This window comes from Rhinolophus ferrumequinum, chromosome 12 (genome assembly GCF_004115265.2).
Source record: "Rhinolophus ferrumequinum isolate MPI-CBG mRhiFer1 chromosome 12, mRhiFer1_v1.p, whole genome shotgun sequence".
Classification (NCBI taxonomy): domain Eukaryota; kingdom Metazoa; phylum Chordata; class Mammalia; order Chiroptera; family Rhinolophidae; genus Rhinolophus; species Rhinolophus ferrumequinum.
The window spans coordinates 46,799,435-46,825,719 of NC_046295.1; the positions used below are offsets into that span (position 1 = coordinate 46,799,435).

Sequence of the window (26,285 nt, forward strand, 5' to 3'; positions counted from 1 at the left end):
AAAGGGTAAAAAGCTTTGAAGAGCTTACAAGCATTACAAACGAGAATTTGCAGAGCTCACTCAGGCCTTTACCTCATTCCCCACCAACCCCAGCTCCCTGGAGTTGCTCTTGGCATCTCCTACCCTAGAGTAGCTGGGGACCCAAAGGCAAAGGCTGTGGTTCTTTCTTCCAGAATTCCACACATGTGGTAATGAATTCTGAATTTCGACTCTGCTAATCTGATACTGCAGTTGTAAGTAAAACCAGAAATCTTCCCTCTGCTCTGTGGAGGCCCCTAGCTCCTCCAGGAGAAGGTGCCCCTGCTGGATTCCCATCAGCAGTGGGAGATGGTGGGTGCTTTTAAATGGAAAAGTTCAGGGGAGCCAAATACATGCAGTGTTAAAACGATGCTTTAAACAGAGCTTTGTATGTGTCCCTCCTAATTCAGGATATTAACCCATTTGTCTGCATTTGCATGAAATATGTTCCTGATTCATTTTGAACTACAGTTCACTTTGATATGTTTTCAACATTAAGCAAACAAAGCCAGAATCTTCAAAGTTGTACACACAGAATGGTTGCAAAGGCATTAAAAGGCACGGCAAAGAAAATTGCTAACATTAACACTGACTGCCTCTAGGAGGTGGGATAATCTGGAAGGTGATTTTTTTTTCCTGCTTATTTATGCTTTTTTTTGTACTTTCTAAATTTTCTAGAAAATGGTAATTTTTGTTTTATAATAAGAAAATACAAACAAGTAACAATCACAAACCCTGTGTCAGGGATAAGTGAAATTAGAGCCGGAGCTAATTAGTCTGCCATCACCAGGTAGCAATAACCACAAGGGGAAAGTGGTTTCACAGGATTTAGTAACAGCTCCTACAGCTCCATAACATAAAAGGAATTTCAAAAAGACCAGTGCATGGCTCTAATGCATGTCCTGACATACCTTGAGCCAAAGGAAAAAAAAAATGACTTAGCACATAGGGAAAAATGGCAGGGAAGAAAGACACTGAATTAATGAGAAAAGGTTAAATATGTTTGAGCAATGGCCGTGGAACTCCATAAAGGGAGAAAAGGGAGAAAAGAGGGAGGAAAATTTTCCTATCAGATAAGCTGGGAGGAGACCAGAGGAAAAGAGTAGGCAAAGAAATTCAAAATCAGTGTAACCATAGCAGCCTTGGGTTGTTACAGACCTCACCAGTGATGGCACTGGAGCGACTGTATAGTGTGTGACAGGTTCTGCCTGGTCCAATGTTGAAAGATCCTCACATGGAAAAATGCAGTTGGCCCCACAGGTCACCTGTTATATGTTGGGGTGGATGGTGGGTGGGGTCAAGAGTATGGCATGCTTGATGGATGAGGATAATACTCTTTTTATACCCTCAAAATGCCTTCGCAGGTTCATATACAGACTTTCTAGAATGTCAGCGACACTACTTAAGCTGGCTATAGTTACAGCCAAACACTATAAACAACCCTTTAAACATACTTACTGCCCCTCCCATACACAGAGAGCTACATCCATGACAAACACATGCACTCACACTACACATGCAACAAACACACAAACATGCTAAGGGGTGGCTTGAAAGAGTTAGTTTTACCACCCTCCGTAATTGCCATCTATTCTTAGATATAGACATTTTCTCAATCATATGAAAATGAAACCTCAAGCCACCCTCAATTCAAACCACATTGCCACCCCCAAGACACTCCTTTACAGAAATGTTTGTGTCTCCACTATGCTTTTGTTTTGCCAGTAGGAGGGTGTCAAACATTTTCAACTCTTACTTAGTTTTGCCTACCAAGGGGAGGAAAGCATGGGGTCCTGCCAGGTTGAGTCTGCCAGCCTGCACCATTGCTCCGGTAGACGAGATGACCTTCAATGGGCATCACTAATTGCCAGCTACCACGTCTCACATGATTAATTTCATTCTCCTTCTCTACCACAACCTAGCATTTTTCCATAATAAAAAATATACGCCATCACTAAACATGCAAACATTTTGCTATCTACGCTATGGAGATCCTACTCCATTTTGCATGTGAATTTATTCAGCTTAACGACTCCTTAAAATATCATGTTTACCCAGAACAATTCCCACCCTCAATCTTTTCTTCCTTCAAAACTTTCAGAAGCTCTAACTGGCACTTTTCAAATGGTTTGCCATGCTCATCTAAAGTTTTCCACAGCCCTAATCTACTCAGATCCTGTAACTGAGCAACTTTGAGGTAACACTGAAAACTTTCCCACTGCCTAGGAACTGTTTTACGTTTTTCTCCACCAAGACAGCCAACTCCACAGCTAATCCTCCAGCTGTCATATGAGTGAATGGGATCACACGCTCTCCCAGAATGCCACTGGCTAATCTGGGCAATCAGGCTCTGCCCAGCTGTCTCTGAGAAACTTGAAGTTCTAGAAGGAACAGAAAAGGGTTGTCAGATAAATGAGTGGTGGTGATCCCAGAGAGTCATGGTGGCAGAGACACACCACCACCATGGCCCCCATGGGAGACAGGCTGCAGGACCTCCCAATGACCTCACACAGACGGTGCCTCTGAGGGTCAAGGTTAAGACCTTTCTTCTCCCAGTCTAATTTTTTTTTTTTTAATTCTTAAATCAGGCAACTCTTTTAATAGGACTCACAGTACGAATGTGGACCTGCTTATGGATCCAGTTCCAAAATGTGATTTGAAACTCTCCCAAACAAGAATCTGAGCCACTGTGTAGAGATGAGGAATGGTGATATCAAAGGTGGGCAGTAATGTCTGAGTCTCCTCCACTCCACGTTTGAAGTTCAGCGAAGCGATGTGCAGTATCTAACTAAACAAAACGGATAATTCCAGTATCTAAACAAAATCAGTTTTGCCACTAATTCCCTGTGTGATCCTGACTTAAATATTCCTGTGTCTCAAGTATCTCAACTTTAAAAAGGTTGAAGTCTTTTCACTCAGTGAAGTCTGTGAGACAAGAGCAGAACTGGACAGGAGTCCACGGATTGCGTACCTGCCATGTAATCAGTGACCCCCATCTCCAGCTTATTAACTCGAATCCATTGCCTCCTCCCTAGCCCCACTCTCAGTTCAGCCCTTGCTTATTCTCTGAACTAGTACAATAGTTCCTGTATGGTTTCTGTGCTTCCAACGCAGGGATTCTCAACCAGGGAGCAATTTTGTTCCCCAGGAGACATCTGCCAATACCCGGAGACATTGTTGATCGTCAAGACTGGTGGGGTCCCACTGGTATCTACTGGGTAGAAGCCAGGGGTGCTGCTAAACATTGTACAATGCACGAGCCAGCCTCCAACAAAGAATTATGAAGTTCAAATGGTCAATACTGCTGAGGTTAAAAAGCTGCTCCAGCCATACTCACCTCTCAGCTGCCCTCTGCATACCGCAAACGACACAAAACACAACCCCAGTCAGGCCATTTCCATGCTTGAAATCCTTTAGTGCCTCTTAGTTGTCCTCCAGTTAAAGTGTAAACTCTCCAGCAAGTCGTGTGAGACCATCATGATCTGGCCCTTGCCTAATTTTCTGCCTCAGCTTTCCCTGCTCCCAGGACTCCTTTTCTCCAAAGCCACACAAGCAACCAGACTACCCACAACTCCTTCTGCCTGTCAGTCTCATTCATTCATTCATTCTTTTGCCCACCAATTTTATGTCAGACACTCTAATGAGACGAAAAGGGAACAAGACAACTCTCCAGGAAGCTTGAGGCACTCATATCTCATGAGGCATTCAGAAAAGTGAGCACACAATTCAATTAGCAGAGGCAGAACTTCGGTGATCCCACTGCCGCCTCCCCAACAAGCTGTGAGTCTCTAGGGAAGAGAGTGTCTTCATCTTTATAGGCCACAGCAACTTGCACATGCTAAGTATGGTCTACCAGTTGTACACCTTGTCTTTGTCATAATTGTGTTTAAAAAAATGAATAAATTCCTAGCCTCTTTCAATCTTGCTCTTACTCAGAAATAAAAAGTACTAAAACATGAAAACCCAAGGATGAAACAAAATTCATCACATTGTGAGTGCCCAGAAACAGAACCCACCCACAAAGGGCAAACATCTTTGTTTAAAGCTGTACTAGTCTCTGCCTATCTTCTCTTTATATATCAGAGAAATATAAATCTATAACATATTTATCTCTATGGAATGTCTAAATCCCATCACCTGACACTCAAAGATAAAACACGTGGAGCAGAATCTGACTCTCAAACAGTAACAGATAGGTAACGGTATCAAAAACACAGAGCTAGGTTCACTGTGGGAATCATAACTTCGAATCCCGTGGTACCTAAGATGAGTTTGCTCTCTTCTCTAAATTGGGAAATTCATTCCATCTACTGGACATTTAATAAAACTATTGTTTCTACTTCTCTTCCTTTTAAGTTGATTCTATATCCTGGAGGTTGTTATTATTTGCCTAAGCTTCAAAACCCACAAAGATGACCCGTAAGGGGATGGATTTTTTAGAAACAAACAAGAGTTTTATTAGACATTTATAAAGGCATTTTGGACTTCTTAAAAGAAAGACCTATCAGTTTCACTTTACACTTAGTGAAAGAATTTAAGATTCTTCTTTAAGATTCTTCTTTAATATTACTGGAAAAAATGAAAAGGTGGCTTATGGATCCTATCATATGTCATGAAAATTTTTATTTTTATTGCAGCTAATTATAATGTATGCATTTCTTGTTCACAAAGTTGTCATGTTAGCATTTAGCAGTGGAACCTCATTATGGAAAATGGTGCAAAGCAGAATTTTCTAACTGAATGGGGTTAAGGGTCCAGAAGAAAGTTTTCCCAAGCTCCCCTGCAAACCCGGGAGGGCACCTGAGGCAACAGCAACCTGGCTTCTATATTCCCCATGGTAACTGTGCAACCTGTCTGGTCTTACACCTTTCATTCTCATCTAGGTTTCCATATTCACAGATAAGGCATAGTCACAATCCCAAGCTTGGGTTGTTCTTTCTCCCTTCCTCTTCTCCGTTCAACCTGGGGATAATCATGACCTCCAGAAAAAGTGGTGTGGAGTGATTTCCACTCAAACCAATATTTTAGGCATTTGGGAGGAAGCTCAGAAAATCACTGATGATTATAAATGAAAGCTTTAATTTCCCTTGAAAAGCACAGAAAAACAGAGAAGGTGCTAAAAGATGTAGCTGAGCAACATGGGCCCAGAGACCCTAAAATTAATTTAGGATAGAACTCACGCGTACGGACTTAGTTGTTAAGACAGAGTAAAGGCCATTACTTATAACAAGTTTGTTCTCATTATCATCATCTTGTGGCCCAGCTGGAGATAAAGGTGTCTTCTGAGGCCCTATCCTTTGTATTTTTCATGCTTTTCTTCCACCCATGGTATTTTTGGCATTCTGGTTGCCCAGTTTTCCTTCTAATCATGGATACTTTTTTTTTTTTCAGTGAGAGTTCCTAAAATTCTTTACACTTCAGTGTGAATTAGTTCTGCTATCTTTCACTCAAGGATTTCTGCATTCCAAGCTACATTCTTATTATGGGCTGAAAAGTTTTTCCAAACGCAAGGAGTTCTTGAAGCTGCAGGTGAAGGTGACCTTTTGGGGATGGAGTGACCTGCTCTCTTGAAACTGCCCATATCCAGATTTCAAATAATGAAACCAAAAGTACATGAAGTTAAAGTAAAATGTGTTATGGTTGTGTTCAGCATTCCAATAACTTTATTTTGGATGAATTGCTTTTTAATTTACTTTGAAATTAGTAAGAGTGTGAGATTTGTCTCACCAAGTGTCTGCAGTAAGTGCGGTGAGATTCTTCCCTGAAGTAAGTCCTTAAACACAAAAAAAAGAAGCTTAGAAGTACACATGTTGTAGTCTGTAAAAATATAAGAACTTTTGGGTTGAAATGGACTCTATATCTATTAGCTCGTATCAAAACTGTTAGAAAAGGACTGATGGAAAAGAGAACAAAAACGACTGGAGAAATACTGAGACAGAAAGGGGTTGACCAGTGTAGAGATACTTGTGGAAAAATTTTTATAACCCCTAATTTAATTGTGATTATAATAAAAAACAAACACAGCCATCCAATAAAACTTTATGCAATGACGGAAATGTTCTCAATCTGAGCTGTCCAAGACGGCAGCCATAAGCCACATGTGACTCCTGAGCATTGGAAATCTAGCTAATGTGGCTGAGAAACTGAATTTTTAATTTTAACTAATTTAAACTTAGTTATAAATAGCCACATATGGTTAGTGGCTACCATAGTGAACAGTGCAGGTCTAACATCATTACTGTTTTAACATTTAATTTGAGAAATACTTCGTAGCAGTGAACTCTCTCCAGTAGAAATTGATAGAACTCTCGTTATAATGCAGTCTTCCAGCTGCAAACTCACTCCAACCCTCACCCTCACCGTTACCCAACCTACCCAGGATTTGTGCCTCGCTCATTCCTCCAGGGTAGCCTGCAACCATGGCCTCTGGAAGGAAGTGTACTTACCCTCTCCTAATGGAAGCTCTTCTTCCTGCTCGGTGGGGGAAGGGAACAGGGGCTGCAGGGGCTCCATGTTAATGATAAGCTGTTTGTTCAAGGAGTGGGAACTGCGGCTCTGGGTAATGTTGGCTCTGAAAACAGACACAAGCCAGATCGGGTTGGTTTCCATTGCAAACATCAGCCCCTCCATCTCAGTAGGCTGCCCAAGCTGGAACCTGCCTCTAGACTCACACAGTGGGTTAGGCCAGTGGAAACAATGACATACCACTCAGGACACATCGCTCTTTTTATCCTTAAGGTCTTGAAAAAATGTCTCTGTGCTCTAATGCAATACAGTAAAAGAATATGTATTTCCACGTTTGTCATCAGATTTGGGCAGGCAGGTGACAACACAGGCATTTGAAAAAGACATGGAAGGCAGGTATCACTGCCTAGACAAGCAGAAAAGGGAACGAAGGGCATGGCTCAAAGTAATTTAACAACCACCAAAAACACAAAAACAAAAATCTCGACCAGTAGGATGGCACAGATGTTTCATAGCTGCGAGCTATCTTAGTGTCGCTGGATGTCCAACATTTAATATCAATGTTTAACAACTCAACTCAAATTCACACCCCACTCACCAACCAGCCACAGAACCCAGCTCTGCTTTCTCCTCTTGAAAGGAGCACGCATGTGTGTCAGTGGCTGTGACAGGCATCAGATGGCAAACCGTGCAAGCATCTCATCAAGACTATTGGCTAGCGGCTAGGAAGCCCATATACACTTCCTGCTGCAGGGGAATGGCTGCTGTCCTGATAGACAGGAAGGTGGGTGTTTGAGCACCTTTCCCCTCCCTGTTTCCTGTCAAAACCAAAACCAACCCATCCTTCAAATATGGTGTCAAATGTCTCCTTCCCCTTAAAGCTGTCCTGGATTGGCCTCACCACACACACATACACACACTCTCTTTCTTGTTCTCTGCTCACACTACTCTCCCTTCATTCACAATTCACCGCATTTGGTATCTGTGTCTCTGTAATTAGGGTGCACGAGTCATAATCAGCCCCACCTTGATAAGCTCCTTAAGGACAGACTCACCTATCCGTGCTTGTGTGTCTGCTGTACAGCACCTTGTGCGTCCCTGAAGGGGTGCTCAGGTTTGAAACTGAATGCAATCCTGGCTTGACAAAATTGCCATTGCAGACTGGCCAGAGTGTTCCCCCGGCCAGCTGGCAGGACTGTCTTATAGCCTGGGCATTTCTGCGGGGAATACGGGACAAGGAGTACATCGGGTAAGATCAGGATGCCTGCTAGCATCTTGAATGGCTGGCACTGCCTGGAAAAGAAACTTACGAGGGCTTGCATAACCCTCATAAATTTTCTTCATAATTTCATTCTACAAGCACTTACTTTGCCGTATGTGTGTATTGGATGGTCTCCCTTGCTCTGGGGAACCGTGGTCCTCGCCTGAAGTAATTCTCTCTAGAACAATGGTTTTCAAACTTTTTTTTGACTCAGACCCACATTAAGAAATACATTTTACATCACTTCTCTGTACACACACACACATGCACGCGTGCAGGAAGACAGACAACTAAAGTGAATGTTTCACACAGTGATAATAACTATTGCTATGTGTGACTCGGTGTTTTCTTTTGTTTTTTCCCCCTACTCTATTTCATTTTGTTTAAAGTGCTGGTCTTGACGTATTTTCACTTCATGACTCATTAACGTGCTACACCACAGATGGAAAAACACACATCTAAAAGAGGAGACTGATGGCCAAGGGTCCCACGAGAACACTAAGGCAGGATACCTGATCCTGCCATGAGTGAAGGGACAGCAGGAATGACTTCCCAGGGAAGGTGATGCCTACGGCGAGTCCTGGCAAGCATGGGTTGTGTTTATGGGGAAAGAAGTGCAAATGGGAACTCCTTGCAGGGCGAAGGTAGGAAGGAACGAGTATGGAGGGGAGATTAAAATTTAACGTGAGCAGGTCCTCCTTTTATTGTGAAGGGTTTTCATTTTTTGAACTTTCATGGGCTTTTCACTGGCCCTGTGGCTATTCATAACTGATTCTATCTCCACAAAGCAGAGGTGCAAACTGATCCAAGCTTCATTTCAAGCAAGAACCCACCAGCACAGTTGTCCTAACAATAAATATAAGTAAATACAATACCAGCATTCAAATGGCCCTTTTTCAGTTTACAAAGTGATTTGTATACCCTTTGCCTCATTTGTTTTTTTCAATGTGCCTATAAGATAGGCAAGAAAAACAGCATGTTTACAGATGAGGAAACTGAAACTCAGTGAAGTTATGGAACTTGACTGAGACACTCGGGTGGCCAGACTCAGGACTCAAACCCAGATGCTGAGTCCCAGTCCAGTGCTTTTGCTGTGCTCCACATTGCCTTTCTGCATGATTGTTCCTGCAACACCCAGAGGAGACTCCATTTGCTACCCCTAACGTCCTGCCATTTGTGGCTGTACAAGGTCCCACTGTGTCACGAAGTTTTCTAAAGGATGTGCCGACATCCCAATCAGCTCCCACTCTGCCCTTCAACCTGAGTTCCTAAGATAACAGTTTCTGTGGCTGGGGGTCTCCCCAGGCCAGGTGAGGGTCAGCATCATGTTTCTCCACTCTCATAATCCACCCATTGCTGATTATGCAAAAATGCCTGGAACACTCTGCAGCCCACGTATGTGCATACTCCTGGCACAGAACAGTTTCCAAACAAAACTGTCGTTAAGAGCTCTGCGAGCTCTACTAAGGTACAAAGGTTTCCTTTGGGAACCGCAAGTATATTCTAAGACTGGCATCAAACAATGATGGCATAAAACAGAGCAACTGAAATGAGGCTCACAGCATTCCTGCGTCACTCCTTGGAGCGAAAGGAAATGCCGCTGGCCTGTTATCAAAAACTTCATCTGAACAGACTTTAATGTGAACTTGTCTGTCAGCATCTATGTCTTGGATGAGAGACAATAATAATAATACCACCACCTCACATTTGTATGACCCTTTGTAATTTTTAAGCCACTTTATTTTCATCCTCATAACAAAACCTAGAAGTCAGACAAAGTATTATTATAAGTTTCATTTTACAGATGAATAAACTTAAATTGATGCTATGAGAAGTTTAGTGACTTCCCCAAGACTATCCAGCTGGTAAGCAACACAGCCAAGGTTAGAACCCACTCATGACTCCTAGGCAGGTGTTCACTTCAGGTACAAATGCTACCTCTGGGTGTCCCCTGGTGGTGGCTGCTATGCCCAAGTGGCACGTACAGACAGCCCTGGGCTCACGGGGCCTCTGGGATCGGCAGGTGATCCTCACCGAGTAGCCATCCCAGAGGGCTCTGCATGGGGATCTTGTCATCAGCAAAAATCAATGAACTAACATGAGAGTTAGCATCTTCTCTTTTTGAAAAGAAGATAAATCCCAAGACAGTGTTCTCAGTCTGTCTGCATCTATCTCTCTCCAGACATACGCATCTCAGCGGAAGTAGCAGTCCATGAACTTGTCATTCTTTAAAAAGTCACCCCAATAAATTTAATCTTTAAAAGAGCATAACAAAAAAAAAGAAAAGTAGAATCTCAACTATGAGGAAAAGTAGATAACTGAAGCCTTGTTGTCACCATTCTAGACTAACGGTCATCTCTGAACACCACTAGAGAAAGGGAGCTCTTTACTATACTCTCACTTCTGACAGCCACATCAAAGAAGTTAAAATAATTCAAAAATAAAATAATTATTCAAGAGAAGCAATTTCCTGCCATGCCACTGGCTGCTGGGCAGGAACAAGAAGTTGTTTCTGGATAATGCCAGTAGACTAACGTTTTCTTCCAGAGCAAAAAGATGGAGGCAAAAACAGGAAAGATTGGATTGTGCTCTGTGCTCAGCATAAAGAAACATGGGAACTTGATTCATGGTCCCAAGAATTTGGCATTCAAACTAGGGAGATAGGCACATAAACAGTTTTGATCAAATGTAATAAGTGCTATGCTAGACGTATGATCAAGATGTTATGTAGACACAGAAGGGATTGAATAATTCTGATGATTCTGCTATGAACGATGACAAAGGATAAAGGAGAAATTTAATTGAAGACATAAATTGTTAGCTGGGAAATGAGTGGGGGAAAAAAGAAGTTGCTATTGAAATTGGCCCTTGTCACCATGGCTCTGACCACAGTGCTGCCACTTGGGAGGTCGAGAGCCCCAGAGCAGCACCTTGGACAGATCTCAGGTCTCGGAAATTCACAGAGGTGCTGTTGTCATTCATTCAACAAGTATGTACTGACCTCCTCCTCTGTGCCCAGCACTATGTTAGGTGCTGAGACATATGGAGATGGCCAAGACAGACACAAGCTTGTCCTCTCCAATTTGAGAGATAATGGCAAAGAACAGACGACCAGAGAAGCATCCTGAGGATGTGGACTCAATCAGTTTTCACATACACATAAAAGGGGGTAGTGGAAGGGAAAGAAGGAGCATATGAAACAGTGTCTCAAGGGCCTGTAAGTTCTCATGTACAGTAATATCCAGGGGGAGGAGGGCGGGGGGTTAGAAGATTCCACACAAGGGAAACTGTATACTGACTGGTGCCTCATTTCCCACCTCCTCTGTCGGTTTGGTCTACTCGAGGAAAAACTTTTGACTAAGGCCAGTCTGCTCCCTTTACCGCCTTCACCATCAGTCACCTGGAGCCTGGCTATTGAAAAGTGTGGCCTGTGCACCAGCCACACATTCATCACCTGAGAGCTTGTTAGGAAGGCCAGAGTCATGGATCAGAATCTGATGTTAACAGGCTGCCCAGGTGACTCCTGGGCCACTTAAGGTTTAAGAAGCCCTCATTTGGGAAGCCTTAATTTCCATACGTTCAATTGAAAAGAGAAGGGAGCTGACTCTGGGTGGTGAACACACAGTGTGATTTATGGATGATGTGATACAGAATTGCGCACCTGAAATCTATGTAATTTTACTAACAATTGTCACCCCAGTAAATTTAAAAAATAAAATTAAAAAAAAAAGAAAAGAGAAGATTTTTTTTGTGTGTGTGTGTTTCCTTAATTCTTTTCTGATCTCATTAACCATCCATAGATTGTTACCATGGGACCCTCTATATTTGGAATCTGTCTCTCAGAAAGTACATTGTTAAAAACAGTTTCCTAATATGTGTTTGTGCCATCAAGGAAACTCCCCAGCATTATTATTATTTTTTTTAAAGATAAAACATTTAAGTTTCAAGTTGAAAGAATAAAACCCAAGCTAATCCCCTGGGGCAGCCTGCCTTCTAGCTTCTAAAAGAACGCCAGAGGCTTTCAAGGTGGCAGATGCTACAGAGAAAAGACAACAGACTTAGGTGTGGCCCCCCACACACACAATTTATGACCTTAGATAAATCATTTAACTTCCCCAAGACTCAAGTTCCCTTGTCTATAAAATAGAAGCATTAAACTAGGTGATCTCTAAGATAATTTCCAGCCCAAAGATTCTATAGAACTTCAAATGATATGTTTTATCATTTCCTATTCTCTGTTACTGCTACACTGAGTAACCACAATGTGAGGCAGAGGAAGGGCTATAAAAAGACTATTAAAAAAACCCCACAAACTATTGTCATCGATGGGCGGGCTACAAGACTTTCACAAGTAGTGTACCAAAGTGCCCCGGCCAACGCACTCCAGCTCCCCTCGCCCCAATGTTCTCCTGCTGCAGGAGAGACTGGTTTTGCACACTTGCATGTGACAGCTTCCCATTGGGTCATCCAAAACCGGAGATGAATTATTCTCAGTGCACATCTGCATGGGATCTCATGCCAACAGCAGTCCTGCTCCCGTGTGTGGGAGAGAAGCGCCGCCTGGATGCCTACACCAGGCTGGCCTGGCTACACTTCCACGAGACCATGGCCTCCTCCTGCCCAATGACCCAATGGGGTAAGGTGATCCGTCACACTGGAAAGAGAGGAGACTGGGAAAATCTGAACACAAGGAAGACTCCTCCAAGTTCAAAGACAGGAAGGAAGGACAGGTGCCAACCAGTGTGTGGGAACTTCCTAAAGAATGTATTTTATGATGACCTTGCCTTCACCAGGGGAAATATCATGATGAGAATGTTCAGCGTTAGACATTTACCTTGTCTGAGGTTTAGGATATACAACGACTTGTGTACATTGTGGCGGTATGAAGTCCAACATGGCCAAAAGAATTAATTCCTAAGAATTACATATATGGCCACCTTAATAATGATGTGTACCCTTCAACCGATAACGACCAAGCCCTCTTTCCTCTGAGTGACCCTTGGAAGTAAAGAGCCCATGAGAGATGAGCACCCCACCCCTTTGGGGGAACAGCCTAGGAGGAGGCGGGCTGACAGGAACCAGTCTCATCTGATGAATAGAGGCGGAACGGAGGTCAGTTCTAAGAGGACGGGATTGTGGACTCAGCCAGGAAATTACACAGCCTTGCCTCAGACACCTCCTGCTCTTCATGTGACACTCAAGGTCCAATCAAGCCAACGACTCTCCACAGAGCAAGTATCTCAAAATGGAGCCAGCCACGCTCACGCCACAGCCCGGCCAAATCTGTCTGAGGGAGATTTCTGGGATGGTGAAAGTGCCACGTCGTCTGGGGCCAGGGCCAAAAATCAATGTAGGGCCTGGCAGGTGCTGCCCTTGCTCCCTTTCCCGCCATAGAGGATTTGGCAAAGCCAGCCTTTAAATCCCTCTGTCTACCCCAGAAGCCTCCTGGAGCCCTGGGGAGCACCCCACTCACCTGTGCACCTCTGGGGGCTCCCTCTGGATTCTGGAGCTCGCCTCCACCACCTCTTTGGCAACCTTACCGCTGCAAAAGACAAAAATACGTCTGTGCACAGACATTCAAAGCAGATGGGGAAGGGTGTGCCCGTGTGTTTTTTTTTTTTTTTAACTTCACAATGGTCTTACCCAGCTCTAGGAATCCACACCTTCTCTTCCTCCATGAGGGGAAGTTACTATGGAGTTTGAGGGTGCCCGTGAGCATAAGAGATGAGTGGAGTGGGAAGGAAGGACCAAAACAGGGCACAAGCCAAAGTGCACTGATTTATAGGCAAAACATTCAAATACAAATGGCTGCCCCTGCCCCAGCCCCATCACTGACATGAAACCATGGGTACCTACCTATATCGAAATCTACTTCCTTTAAAAAATATCTTGCTGCTTGACACAGTCTTGATCTGACTGGATTTTGCATACCTTTAAGAAAAAGCAAAGCAGAGGTGATAGTGACAAATGAAATACGTTTCATTGTGTGAGTCGGCACACATGTGCGCGAACACGAACACACACACACACCTGAAAGAAAGTTTCACAAAATAATAGTTAACTTCTACTGTTTGTATTTGCAATCTGATCTTTTCTATGTGCTCTCTTTTCATTCTTTTTAAATGTTGGTGATGACCCATATATTAGGTTTCATAATCCATCACTAGGTCACAACCTGCAAAAAGGACCAGGCAATATTGATGATCAGAAGGGATTCTTTCCCAATATCTATTTGTAAGATACGGAGAGGCTGGATAGTGTCACATGACATCATTAAGTTCCTCGCTGTATGGGCACTTTCTTGGGCCTACATCAATGCTGCAGCAAAAAAAATAGTTTCCTGGAGACACAGGTTAGTCAGTGTATCACAAAGAACCCATCTACCATGTATGTTCCAGGAGAGGACATGAGGGGCCCATGTCACCACGGAAATGGTCATTGGCTTCTGAGTATTCTCTGGTTGAGTTACCATGACCCAGTGCCCTTTAAAAGAATCCACCTTGGTCAATGACTAAGATACACAACAAACAAGAAGCCATGCCAAGCCATGCCAAGCCCTGATTCAGCACCTCTGAGCCCAGCATGTAAATATGAACAAAACCACAACACTGAGAAACAATCTAGAACATGGGCTGCCCAGGCTGCAGACAGGCCACTAAATTACTGTGATAGCTGAGGATGCCTCTACATCAGTCTCTTTAAGCCTTATGCAATTAAATCCAACAAGTTAGAAAGAATGGTCTCTCAGAGCTCAGGATCATTTTAAAATTATGATAGTCATAAAAGCATAATTTTAAAAACCCACGATATGAACAACACATTCTGTAATTCTGAGCAAAGACGTGCACATAGCCAGGGCTCCAGCTGGAAGTTTCTGTGCGGGCAGTGAGCCCCACCCCAAGCCTCCTATAGCCTTCATTCATTCACTCAGCAGTTACTAACCGAAGACCTAGCCTGCTCTGTGCACCACACTAAGCTCAGGGAATGGTCTCTGCATTCGTGAAGTGCAAGGTCTAGAGGGGAAATGAAAATTAATCTAGAAGCCAAGCAATTACAAGTGACAAACGTAAAATCACAGGCCATGGTGCATGCTGCAAAGGGAAAGATGCAATGACAGTAGGGGGTGGGGGACGATCCAGTCTGGGGGCTAAGGAAAGTGCCCTGAAGAAGGGACTTCTGCGCTGAGATCCAGGGGTGGGAAGGTGTTACCCAGGGCAGATGGTGGGCAGGGTGCAGGGCAGGAGGCCTAGCTCACACAAAAGCCGTGAGCCCGAGCACTGGAGGAACTAAAAGGAAGATCTGATGTGCATTTGCCCACATTATTGCTGTTATTGTTATTACACACGCACACAGGTACACATACACTTGCACATTTCTCCTCCCTAATTTAGCAGGACCTGACCTTAAGCTGTCTTTGTTAAGGATTTTAGTCTTTGTCCTCAGAGCAATGGAAAGCTAAGTAACAGTCTTTTGTAAAGAAGCCCTTTCTGCCATCCACCGCTGCAAAGAGCTTGAGCCAACAGAGGAGGACAGTGGCTTCAAAGGATGAGCAGAGACAGTGAGACGGGCAGGGGTGGGGGCTATACAGGCCTGAGGAGGGGGGTTCCTGTCAAGGCAGGGCCCAGAGAAGGTGGAGTAGGAGCCCTAAGGACAGGTGGGAGCATGTGAGCGCCACACCGCAGATGATTTGACACCTGGGACCAACAGTGCAGGCTGCTGGCCAGAGCTGGGTGACCATACCCAGTAAAGAGGAGAAAAAAATCCCCCAGCAAGCTGAGCGACTCCTCCTGTGAGGACTCGCCTGCTCCTCACCCATGTCCCCCACCACCCCGACCCTAGAGAGCTGTGGGCCTGATATTATCCACTGGAGTCTGAGAAAAGGGCCATCACCATCTCCCTCTCCCCATCTTCTCAGCAGGACTGTTGCTCCCAAGTCCTCAGAGGTGGAAGGAAAAGAAACCTTTAAAGAAGCCTTTTTTTTTTTTTTTTTAATATTGATTTTGTTGTTGTTCCAGGTTCCTATGGATCCTTGGGGCAAGACAGTCTGCTAAAAGGAAAATTATTAAGAGCCTTAATAGGAGTGTTTGAAATTCAAACTCAACTCTGTGCCGTTTATAGAAGATACCAGGAGCTCCAGGGGCGTGGCTCGCACAGCAGCTCCAGGGACCCTCTTCTGGGGACAGGTAGGTGACCCTAGTGTTCACTGGCTCCTCCTTAGCTCCCACCCTTCCAGGCCCTTCGAGGAGGCCCCTCCTCCTTACACCGGAATGGCCTCCTGGTGGGAGGCCTCAGCACAGCACTGCGTATACACAACCCTCAAAGTACATCAAGAAAAACAGGTCAAAAGACACATTTCACAGGGAAAATGAAAAGCTGTCTGCTCAGGATGAGAGGACTGAAAATAGCACTGGCTTTTTTCTGGCCGCTGACTGCCCTTGGTGATTATTTGTCATTTGATTTGCTCAGAAACACTCTCCTGAGAGCACTACCGCTAGTCTCCTGCCCTCCCAAATGTCCAGGTGGACTCCCAATAATGTCTGGGCAGGTATCTTTAATGGAATTTTAACAGGGGAATTTCTTCTGAGAGCTCAAACAATATAAACCCACTTGGAATTGGCAAACAGACAGTAGGATAGAGGGACGTGGGAAAGACAAGGTGGCTGGTTAAAGGACGTGCAGCTAGTTGTTCCCCAACCTGGCCAGGTGTCAGCAACACCTGGAGCAGGGGTTAAAAACATTGGTCCTCAACCTCCATCACTAGAGCTTCTCATTCAGCAGGTCTGGAAAGGTGTTATAGCAAACACCCCAAGGTCATTCTAAGGCAGCCCTGCATCTGAGAACCTCTGAGTTCCCATATTCTCTTTGAATGACCTGAGAAGTGGCCTTTTACCTGAAAGAGCAGAGACCCCGGCTCCTACCTGCTTTCGGTCTTGTGACTTTTGTCAAGTCATGTAGCTTTTCCGAGCCTCAATTTATCCACAAATTTGTGAAAGGGGGAGGGTATTATAATACCTAATTCATAGCATTCTGGGGAGGGTCAAATGAGATTAAATGATTTGAAAGTACCTAGCACACAACCTGCTCATTATATACTAATTTCCCTCCCCACTTACCTCCCTCCCTTCCTAGTATCAATCTCAAAACCTCTGCATTGCCATCTCACTATTGAGCTACTACCAAAGCCAATCCTGCAAATCATGGCGATTCCGGGAAACCATGTTACTCTGAAAGCCAAAATCAGAGCCTTCATTCTCTAACTCTAGCTGACATATTCCAGCACTCTGTTTCCCAGGCTCTCATGTCAACAAGTCGAGAGCCAAAGCCTTCTTCCCACTGCAGACAATGAAGGTACAACCTAGTTAAAAATAGCAAATCTCATTCCTCCAGCCTTCTTCCCCAACTGCCCTCTTCCCACTTCCATCTCCAACTTCCCATCAAAATCCCAGCACAGAAGCACTGACTCGTCTCAAACATCTGACCTTACGGAGAAATCCAGACAGTCCCCAATTTACTGACACCTGACTTGACAACTGTGTAATCAAATGGTGGCCTAGTCACTATTTACCTTTCTGCTGTCACAGCTCTCTACCAACCCCCACCCCAGACCTGCCAGGGCAGCTACTATACCCAGACCTGTGGCACTAGGGAGGTCTCCTGGCCAGTCCTGACACTGAAGTCGTGTTTTAAAGGGGGTAACATATGTGAGATGTGCCACGCACATGGACAGAGCCTGGAACAGGCAAAGTATTCGCTATGTGTCAGTACCATATGGTCCACACACAGCACAGCTCTGCAGGAGTACACTTCCGCTCACCCTGCCTCTAACTTCTCCTCTGACACCTGGTACTACAGGGGCTGGGGATGGAGGTCAGCTTAGCTGCTGGGGAAACAAAGGGTGGTGCCCTAAGGGGCTACCTCTAGAATTAACAGTACAATTTCCTGTTCTATCACGGCTTACAACTGCTGGAGTCATCATAGCAATAACAACATTTGTTATTATTGAGCACCTACTACGGGCCATGCATCATCCAAAGTGCCTTAAACATACTAATTCATTTTATGCTCACAGTTGTCTCCTAGGAGGAAGTGACCACATCTGTACATGAGGAAATTGAGGCACAGAGGGGTTAAGTCACTTAACTATGGTCATGATAGAAGCTGGAAGAACCTGGCTGCAAACTCAGGTCTGTATGTCTTTTAAAAATAATACGTTAGCCATGCAGATTCTCAGACTTCAGAGGCCATCAGAATCGCTGGGAAGGCTTTTGAAAACACAAGATTCTGATTTAGTAAGTTAGGGGTAAAGCCCAGGAATCTGCATTTCTAACAAGTTCTCAGGAGATGCTGATACTGGTCCACAGACTCCACTTTGAGAATCACCATGTTTGAGCATCTAACCGTAGGCTGCACATGCTTGCCAACTGAGAAATTTTTATAACTACCGACATCTAGACATCATCACAAATTCTGGAATTTTCAGATAACAGCTTTATTCAGATATAATTCGCAAGCCATAAGGTTTACCCTTTCCTATTGTACACTTCAGTGGTTTATAGTATAATTCACAAAGTTAAAAAGTCATCAAAAAACATTTCATCACCCCAAAAAGAACCCCCCGCCCCATACCCACTGGCAGTCACTTCCTGTTTCCCTTCTTCATCTCCTCCACTCCCAATCCTTCACAACCATTAGTCTACTTTCGGTCTCTATATAGACTTGCCTATTCTGGACATTTCATATAAGTGGAATCATATAACATGTGGTATTTTGTGACTGGCTTCTTTTAATTTAGCAATAGTACTTTCAGGCTCATCCATGTTGTAGCACGAATAAGTACTTCATTCCTTTTATGGCTGAAAAATATTCCACTGTATTGATACACACATTTCTTTTATCCTTTCATCAGTTGGTGAACGTTTGGGTTTTTCCACTTTTTAGCTACTATGAATAATGCTGAGATAAACATTTGTATACATGTTTTATGAGGCTTCAGATTCTGATTTAATTGGGTCTGGGATAACATTGTATCGATAGCTTCCCCAGTGATTCTAACATGCAGTCAGGGCTGAGAACCTCGGACCTAGAACCTTAATACTCAAAATGTGGTCCATGGACTTTCAGCCCAGAATCACCGGAGAGCTCATTAGAAATATGGACCCTCATGCCCCATCCAGACCTACCAAATCAGAAGCCACATTCTAACAAGATCTCTGGGTAACTCACGTGCTCATTCAAGTGTGAGAGGCACTGGTTCAGGGTCTTTATCGACCAGACGTAACGTCGTTCCTCTGACAAAATGCACACCCATCTCTGAACCAGAAATTCATTAGGGACTGCATTTATCCCCTGTACACACTGCCATACAAAACTGGGAACAGTGACATTTGAGCCTCCATTGTGTCCCCAGTGCCTAGCACAATGTACAGCACAAAGCAGGTGTGAGATGAAGATTTGTCCAGTGGAAACTCCAGTGAGCCACTAAGTCCTTCAGTGTGTCCAGTACTTTCAGTGAACCAGCACCCAGAAAGGGTGAGCTCCAATGCTCGGTGGGTAGAGCATCTAGAAAACACACGGCATAAAGGAAGCTCTGAAACGGTGACTAAGTCTGTGTCGGGGATCCTCTGGGGTTTGAAGCAGGAGGGGAAATCAGAGTTTCTGCTTCTGGGCTCTGTTCCCAGGCAGCAGAGCTCAGAGCCAGGGCTTTCAAACCTGATCAGTGGCTCTGGGCCAGCTGACACTAGCAGCACATTCATATGTAGAAAGCACACGCAGGAATTCTTGGCCACCGAGACTCCCCGTTCTCATGGCAGGTGAAGTGAAAAGGAAGGACAAGCCACCCCCAACCCAGGAAACAAGAGCAGAGCCTTGCTTTGCCAGCCGAAACCATTAAAGCACAGTGCCAGTCAGACAGAGCTGGAAGCAGGGCCAGGACCTCTGCCCAGGAAAGGGATGGAACAGTGGAGGAAGCAGGCACCCACCCTGCTTAGCAAAATCAGAGCTCTTCAGAATGAAAGGGCTTTGTGACCAACTGGCACTCACGAAACTGTCATTGTTACTGGAGCGGATATTAATGGCAGCCATAGCACCAGCTACCATTCATCAATGGTCCATGTGGCTGGCAGAACTAAACACTGCAAAGGCAGGTATGACCAATTTCATTTTACAGATGAAAAATAAAGACGCGGCTTGAAGAGGTCAAGTGCCTTGTTCTAGGACACACTGCTAGGAAGCGACAGAGTCAAGATTCAAACCCAAGCCCCTTCACTTCAAAGCCCACACTCATCAACTTTAGGCCACAGTGTGGCAAGCAAAGCACGCCTGAGCATCAGTCCCTCCGTTCTACAGATGAGAGAGAAAAGGCCACAGCTTGTCCAAGACACACAGCTGGCTCAGCACAAGCGACAGCTTTCCTTCTTCCTAAGGAACAGGGGTGGTTATGGGATAATGCAGGAAGAAAAGATTCTGGAAAATCTCGGATCAGTACAAATATTAGGGATTAGAAGTCCTAATATGAGAGGGGATAGCCTGGCCTAAGCAAAGCAGAAGTGCTGGTGCAAGGACTCGGTCTACTCCGTACAGTGTTGCTGTGCTCACAGCCAGACTCCCCAGGTCTTGTGAAGCATTCACAGACACCTGGAAGTGATTTCTCTGATATGCCTAGTTTGCCCGTTCAATGGTAGAATTATCAGACTGACCTCATTGCTAGCTGCCAGCTAGTGACTGTACCCCAAAATGTGCAAAACACATTCCCCAGATTACAGTTTCTTTTCTCCTTCTTTCTCTCTTCAATTCGGTTTTTACCTTTATTTGACTCCATCTACCAACCACTCCCTCACACATGATAAAACAGCATATGTGTAAAAGGACTAAGTAATGTTCTGAGTTTTCTTTGATAGAGATCCTATGATTGCACAAAAGGATCTTCAAAGCTGTGCAAAACTCCTTCCAAGTAGGACTTACTGAGTTGGCTCTAAAAGAAGCCCATCTGCTGGGTCTTCTCCTCTACTACTCCCTCCCCTTACACTTGTACGTGGGTCAGTAGCAATCATTCCTTTACCACCTCTTTCATGATGGCTAAGACCTCTGTATCTGGCCCGAAGATCTCCTGGCGTCTCATCTCCTCCCTTTCTACTTCATACACCTCTCTACCCTCTGCTCCAGCCTTGTGTAACTGCTCATTCTCCCCATTGTATGTCTTCCACTTCTCACCGTGGTCCCGTACTCAGAATGTCCTTCCTCCACCTGAAAGGACCTTCTACCTCCTAGCTCCCCCAGTAGCAAGACTCATTCCCTCCTCTGGTCCACCCTCTACAATTTTATTTGCACTTCCCTTTTAGTCTCTATCATGAAGTACAAATCTCCTGAGGCCAGGAACCAGGCTTATCAATGGATCCAGTAAATCTTTTATGAATGCCTGGGGTCTATAGGTCATACAAAGATCAACAGAACCTAGTTCCTACCTTCAGAAAGATCAGATCTAGTACAAATATGTACATGAAAATCTACAAGAAAATCTAAAAGATACAACAATGTATCTTGGTTTTGCTTTGTTTCAAGACTTTATCTATAACTCCCTCATTTGTGAAAAAATATTCATTCAAAACGAGTAACTAAATGTCTCTAAATTATTTGACAAGAACCAGATAATTTCATTAAAGGAGGAACAGAAGCGTTCCAAACACTTAGGCTCTAAAACAGTTTGTCATTTTCTCAAAAAGTTAAATATAGAGTTATCCTATGACCCAGAAACTACAATCCTAGGTATAAATCTAAGATAATTGTCCACAGAAAAAAAATTATATGGATATTCATAGCAGCATGATTCATAATACCTAAAAAGAGGGAACAACCCAAATGTCCACCAACTGACAAATGGATAAACAGAATGTGGTATACCTACACAATGGAATATTATTCAGCCATAAGAAGAAATGAAATGCTGATACATGCTACAACGTGGATAAACCTTGAAGACATTACTTTAAGTGAAAGAAGCCAGCACAAAAGGCTAGTTTATGATTCTGTTTATATGAAATATCCAGAATAGGTAAATCCATAAACACAGAAAGTAGATTAGTGGTTGCCAAGGTCTAGGAAGAGGGGGAGATGGGGAGCAACGGCTAATGGGTCCAGGTTTCCTTCTGTGGGAGATAAAAGTGTTCTGGAATTAGATAGCGGTGATGGTTGCATAGCTTCATGAATTAGACTAAAAACCACTGAATTATACTTTAAAGGGGTGCATTTTATGGTATGTATTACCTCAAATTTTAAAATAACTTTTTAAAAACAAAAACAAAAAATGTGTTGACTTCAACTAAAGACTGAGAGGACCAGTCCCCTTGTGTTTCCCTCTCTCAGCCCTCATGTGGATGGTGAGATCTAGACATGCAGATTTTTCAAAGGCCATTGGGTACCCTTTTTTACCAGTCCCAAAACATTGTATGGGATACACAGATGCCTTAAGGTGGTGATGGTTGTGGGAAAATCGACTGATATGCATCCCCTCTTCCTGTCATTGCTAGAAGTACCACATTTCATGGATCATCTCTTGCAAGGGGTTTTAGATTATGCTCCTGGCAGGTTTTGCCCAGTTCTGGGGGTTTCCTGGGACATGGGAATCTCAGTGCTAAACCTGGGAAAGTCCCAGGCAAACTGGGGCAACTGGTCACCCAAGTTCCTGAGGATCAACAAGCAATGGGTAAATGGTCTCCAGTCCCCAATCCCAGCTCTGGTCCCAACCAACACCCACAGCTTCTCCACTTTTATTTCTTTTACATACTGGGCTTTGCCTATACTTCTGTGTAAGAAAAAGAGTTCTGTGGCTAACAAATGTTTTATAAATCACTATCCAAGCCATCATTCTCCTGATGGGCCTCATCAGCCAAAGCCTAGGAGGTTCAAAGGCTCAGCGTTTTCAGGGAAGTGACTCTAAAGCCTAAGACAGAATCTCAGTACGGCGAGGGCGGGGAATTGAGCAAAGGCTGCTTGGATGAGCTCTGAGGGTCGGTGGGCAGGGCTGGGCCAGGTTCTTGACTTCATCCATCACCACTGCTCTTCCAATCAGCAAGTGTATCTCAAAGAGGAGAAGCTGGAACTCAGTGCAAAGATCCTAAATTTGAACCACCTTGGAAACCTGAGAGCTTTACAGATGGTTTCTGAAGTCCTGTCCAGCCAGCACTGACTTTCTCTGATCCTAGACTCTGGTGGCATTCCACCCATAAATCTTTGGCTCTCCTCTCTATAAACTGAAGGCTTCTTACTATGAATGCATGTGACTGTCTGCCAAAGGTTTCTTTTTCTGGTTGTGAGAGTACATTCAACCCAAGCTTAGGGTAAGCCAAAAGTGGCAGAGAATATCAACTCTGCCCTCCAAAGTGGCCCTCAACCAAAATGAGTGGGGAATTGATAGATAAATAGCCCAGCCTCTTTGCTGGTCCATGGGAGAACTTTGAGGCATGTTGTGCAGTCTGCCAGATTTCCCTAGCAGAGCTGAGCCCAGCTGCCCACAGTAGTGATCTGCTTAATAATGCACCCTACATCGCTTGCTTTCCCACCTCCCTTCCCCATTCTCCTACTGCTATGACCAGTGACCACATCCCAAAGAAACCACGTGCACTAAACTCTTCTCAAGGTCTGCTTCTGAGGGAACACCCAAACAAAAATTGATCCTGTCACGTGTTGAATGGAAATAGCAATGATTAAAAACAAAACAAAACAAAACAAAAAAACTTGACAGCCCTTCCTGAGCTCAGGACTTGCTCAGGCCCTGAACAATGCACCAAATTCATGATTCATTTAAATATAATAAAAAGGACTGTATTAAAAGAAATGAACGTGGAGCTGTTTGCAAAACACAAAGGGTACCATGGGTGCTTTTAAAACCTACGATTAAATGAATAAAAGCTACTTACTTATAAAAGGCCTGGTTCTCCACCCCACACTTCCAAAGGTGTTTGCAGGCAGCTGGTGTTGAGGTATGGAATGCCAACATGGCTTTTTTCTAACAAAAAATAACAAAACAAAAGGCATGTTAAACACAGTTTGTGTTTTTCATCTTTTTCCTTCAAGTATTTACCTATATGTATCCAACACCTACCAAATGGATTTGAAGTAACTGGCACACTACTATGTTCTTAAAAGTGTTGTTGAAATGGTCTTCCCCCTCCCTTGCCCTTTGCAGACGTCACTAAGCTATCTAGGCCCTGTTTCCAATAAAAAACAACTTCCTAATCTTGAACTCCCCAGGCATCGCCCACCTCTCAATCAGACTTGGATTAAAGACTTATTTGCCAACCTTGAATAACTAGTTCTTGAACTAAACACTAGGGTCAGGAAAATCCACAAACTTCCAGGCTTAGCTCTGAGGCTCAAAGTTGCAGCCATGGCCTCCTCCCAAATGTGTTCCCTCGTTAACTCAACCTATATCTGATAACTCCTTTATTTTAAGATTCTTGGATCTTATAGACTCTGCTTATAAAACTCTAACCAGTACTGATATAAAGCTTTGTAAGTATTCTTCACTTGTTTCACATATCTGTATTTTTGCAAATTACAGAGGTCGGGGAAGTCCCAGTTTCTATTTCCCAAATCTATCCCAGTGTATTTTTCACATAGGGGTATACAGTCAGTATTGTTAACTGACTTTAGTCTTAAATGTGCAAACCCAGTGTTTATTCATTTAAAATGTCCTCAGCATATAGCTTCCATTTTCACCACCAACTTAAAGTCATGGTCTTTTGTGGTTACAATGCTATAGGCACATTATACTTGAATCTCTCTCATGCACGTGCACGCACACACAATAACAGATCATTAGAAAAGCAATATCTGACCTCCTTCTGGGTGCCAATCACATAAAACGTCTTCCCTTCAAATTTCAATTTGCAGACATCCGGCCTACGAAAAGAGAATCTCTTTGGGTAAGAGGGAAAAAAATAAGTGGCAATTAGCCAAGGTACGTGGCTTTTCCATAGGAATCTGCTGACTCACAAATACCAAGCAGACTGCAACGAAACAAGATATTATCTTATCATTGGTGAAGGCCTAATGAGCAGTGAAAAGTCCCCAAGTGAATTATGCAGCAATTTTCTTCCCAAGAGAGGATCCGCAGGCAGCTCAGAATTATTCCATTTTTTACAGTGAAGCTCCACCTTTCTTCCAAGGAGCTCTAGGGGTTTCATGAACATTAATGACCAAAACAACATTAATTGGCCAGCCCATTTTGTGAGGTAGGAAGAATGATGTTATTTCAGACTCAGTTAATGAAATGACATGAATTCACAATATCTGTTCCTTCCTCCTTTCATATCCATCTCCAAGAAGCACACAGACCACACTGAAAATTTTTCATTCCTGCTCGCCCTGTTTGTAGAAGAATATTTTATTATGTATTAGATGCTCAGAGTTGTGAGAACAACTTTAATAAATGACAAATTATAGTCAAAAGAATGATGCTATGTGTCCTCTTAAGGAACTGCTTGATTAAAATCTGCCTGAAATGTAGACCCTAGGTCACCTTCTTGGCAAGAAAATATGTGTAAATAGAGGAGAGAATTCTGGTTTTTATTCCTTTGATCTAATTCCTCGGATAGTGATATGAGCCCCTGTGCTTTTCCTGAGGAAAAAAAACAGTGAGGTCACAATAAGCTGTTTTAATTTAGGTAGAGGATTTGCAAGAGGGACAAATCTCAATGGATATTTAAAAAACAAAACAAAACTAAGATTAATGTGAGAAGAAAATTCATTTTAGTAACTCTCTCATAGCTGTTGGAAATACACGTGCCTAAGAAGTGGCTGAGAAGGATGGAGCTGTCATCAACACCCCGCCAGGTACATCAAAATGTAGAACCCAAAACAAATGGTTGGCTTGTCCATCTCAATTCTTCAATGTACACAGTAAGAAACTGAGTCCCAAAGGGGGGAGAGACTTTCAATTTATCTGTACTTGGGACATGTCCAGTTTAACCTAACTACTCCAGAGCTCAGACAATTCAGAATGTGAGGATCGAACACCCTTCAGGACCTCCAAGCCTTTCTGATCCTAGGATAGGATGGGGAAAGCCCCTAAATTACCCATGCTCCCCAAAGACAGTAGGAATCCCTAGGAAATTTATTCTGCAATGGACTGAAGGATGATTAACATTGGAGTTTCTTTACAAAGTGCTGAAAATACAGAAAAAAATACTGGTTAACACCATCATGTTATAATACATGTATATAACATCACAGTTCACAAATCACACCACTCTCACACACTATTTCATTTGTTCCTCTCCTATCTCCTTTTTTCCCGATAAGGCAGTCAGATATAATTGATCCCCATTTTATGGATGAGTACACTGAGACTCAGAGATGTGATCTATTAAAGGCAAATAAGATTGGAGAATGCTAATTGTGGAAGAAGAAAACAAGTGGGCATAGAGCGGAGCTGAAAGTATGAATTAGTAAAAGGCAATGATAGAGCAGGGAAGATATTTAGAGAAACTGGACATCTTAGAAAGAGAGGGCTGATCATAAAAAGGAGCAGAAGGTAAAGGGAGAG

At 43.6% G+C, this 26,285-nt stretch overlaps 1 protein-coding gene across 1 annotated transcript in view; it reads right to left on the reverse strand.

The window, feature by feature from the left end:
* FRMD3 (FERM domain containing 3) overlaps positions 1 to 26,285 on the reverse strand; it is a 249,854-nt gene that overhangs the window by 41,299 nt on the left and 182,270 nt on the right. Inside the window, exons 9-13 of the mRNA XM_033123926.1 lie at positions 24,577 to 24,640; positions 23,656 to 23,744; positions 13,601 to 13,675; positions 13,218 to 13,286; positions 6,465 to 6,589 (exon numbers count right to left, since the gene is read on the reverse strand). Of these exons, the coding sequence (XP_032979817.1) occupies positions 6,465 to 6,589; positions 13,218 to 13,286; positions 13,601 to 13,675; positions 23,656 to 23,744; positions 24,577 to 24,640 (422 nt within the window). The remainder of the gene's footprint in view (positions 1 to 6,464; positions 6,590 to 13,217; positions 13,287 to 13,600; positions 13,676 to 23,655; positions 23,745 to 24,576; positions 24,641 to 26,285) is intronic.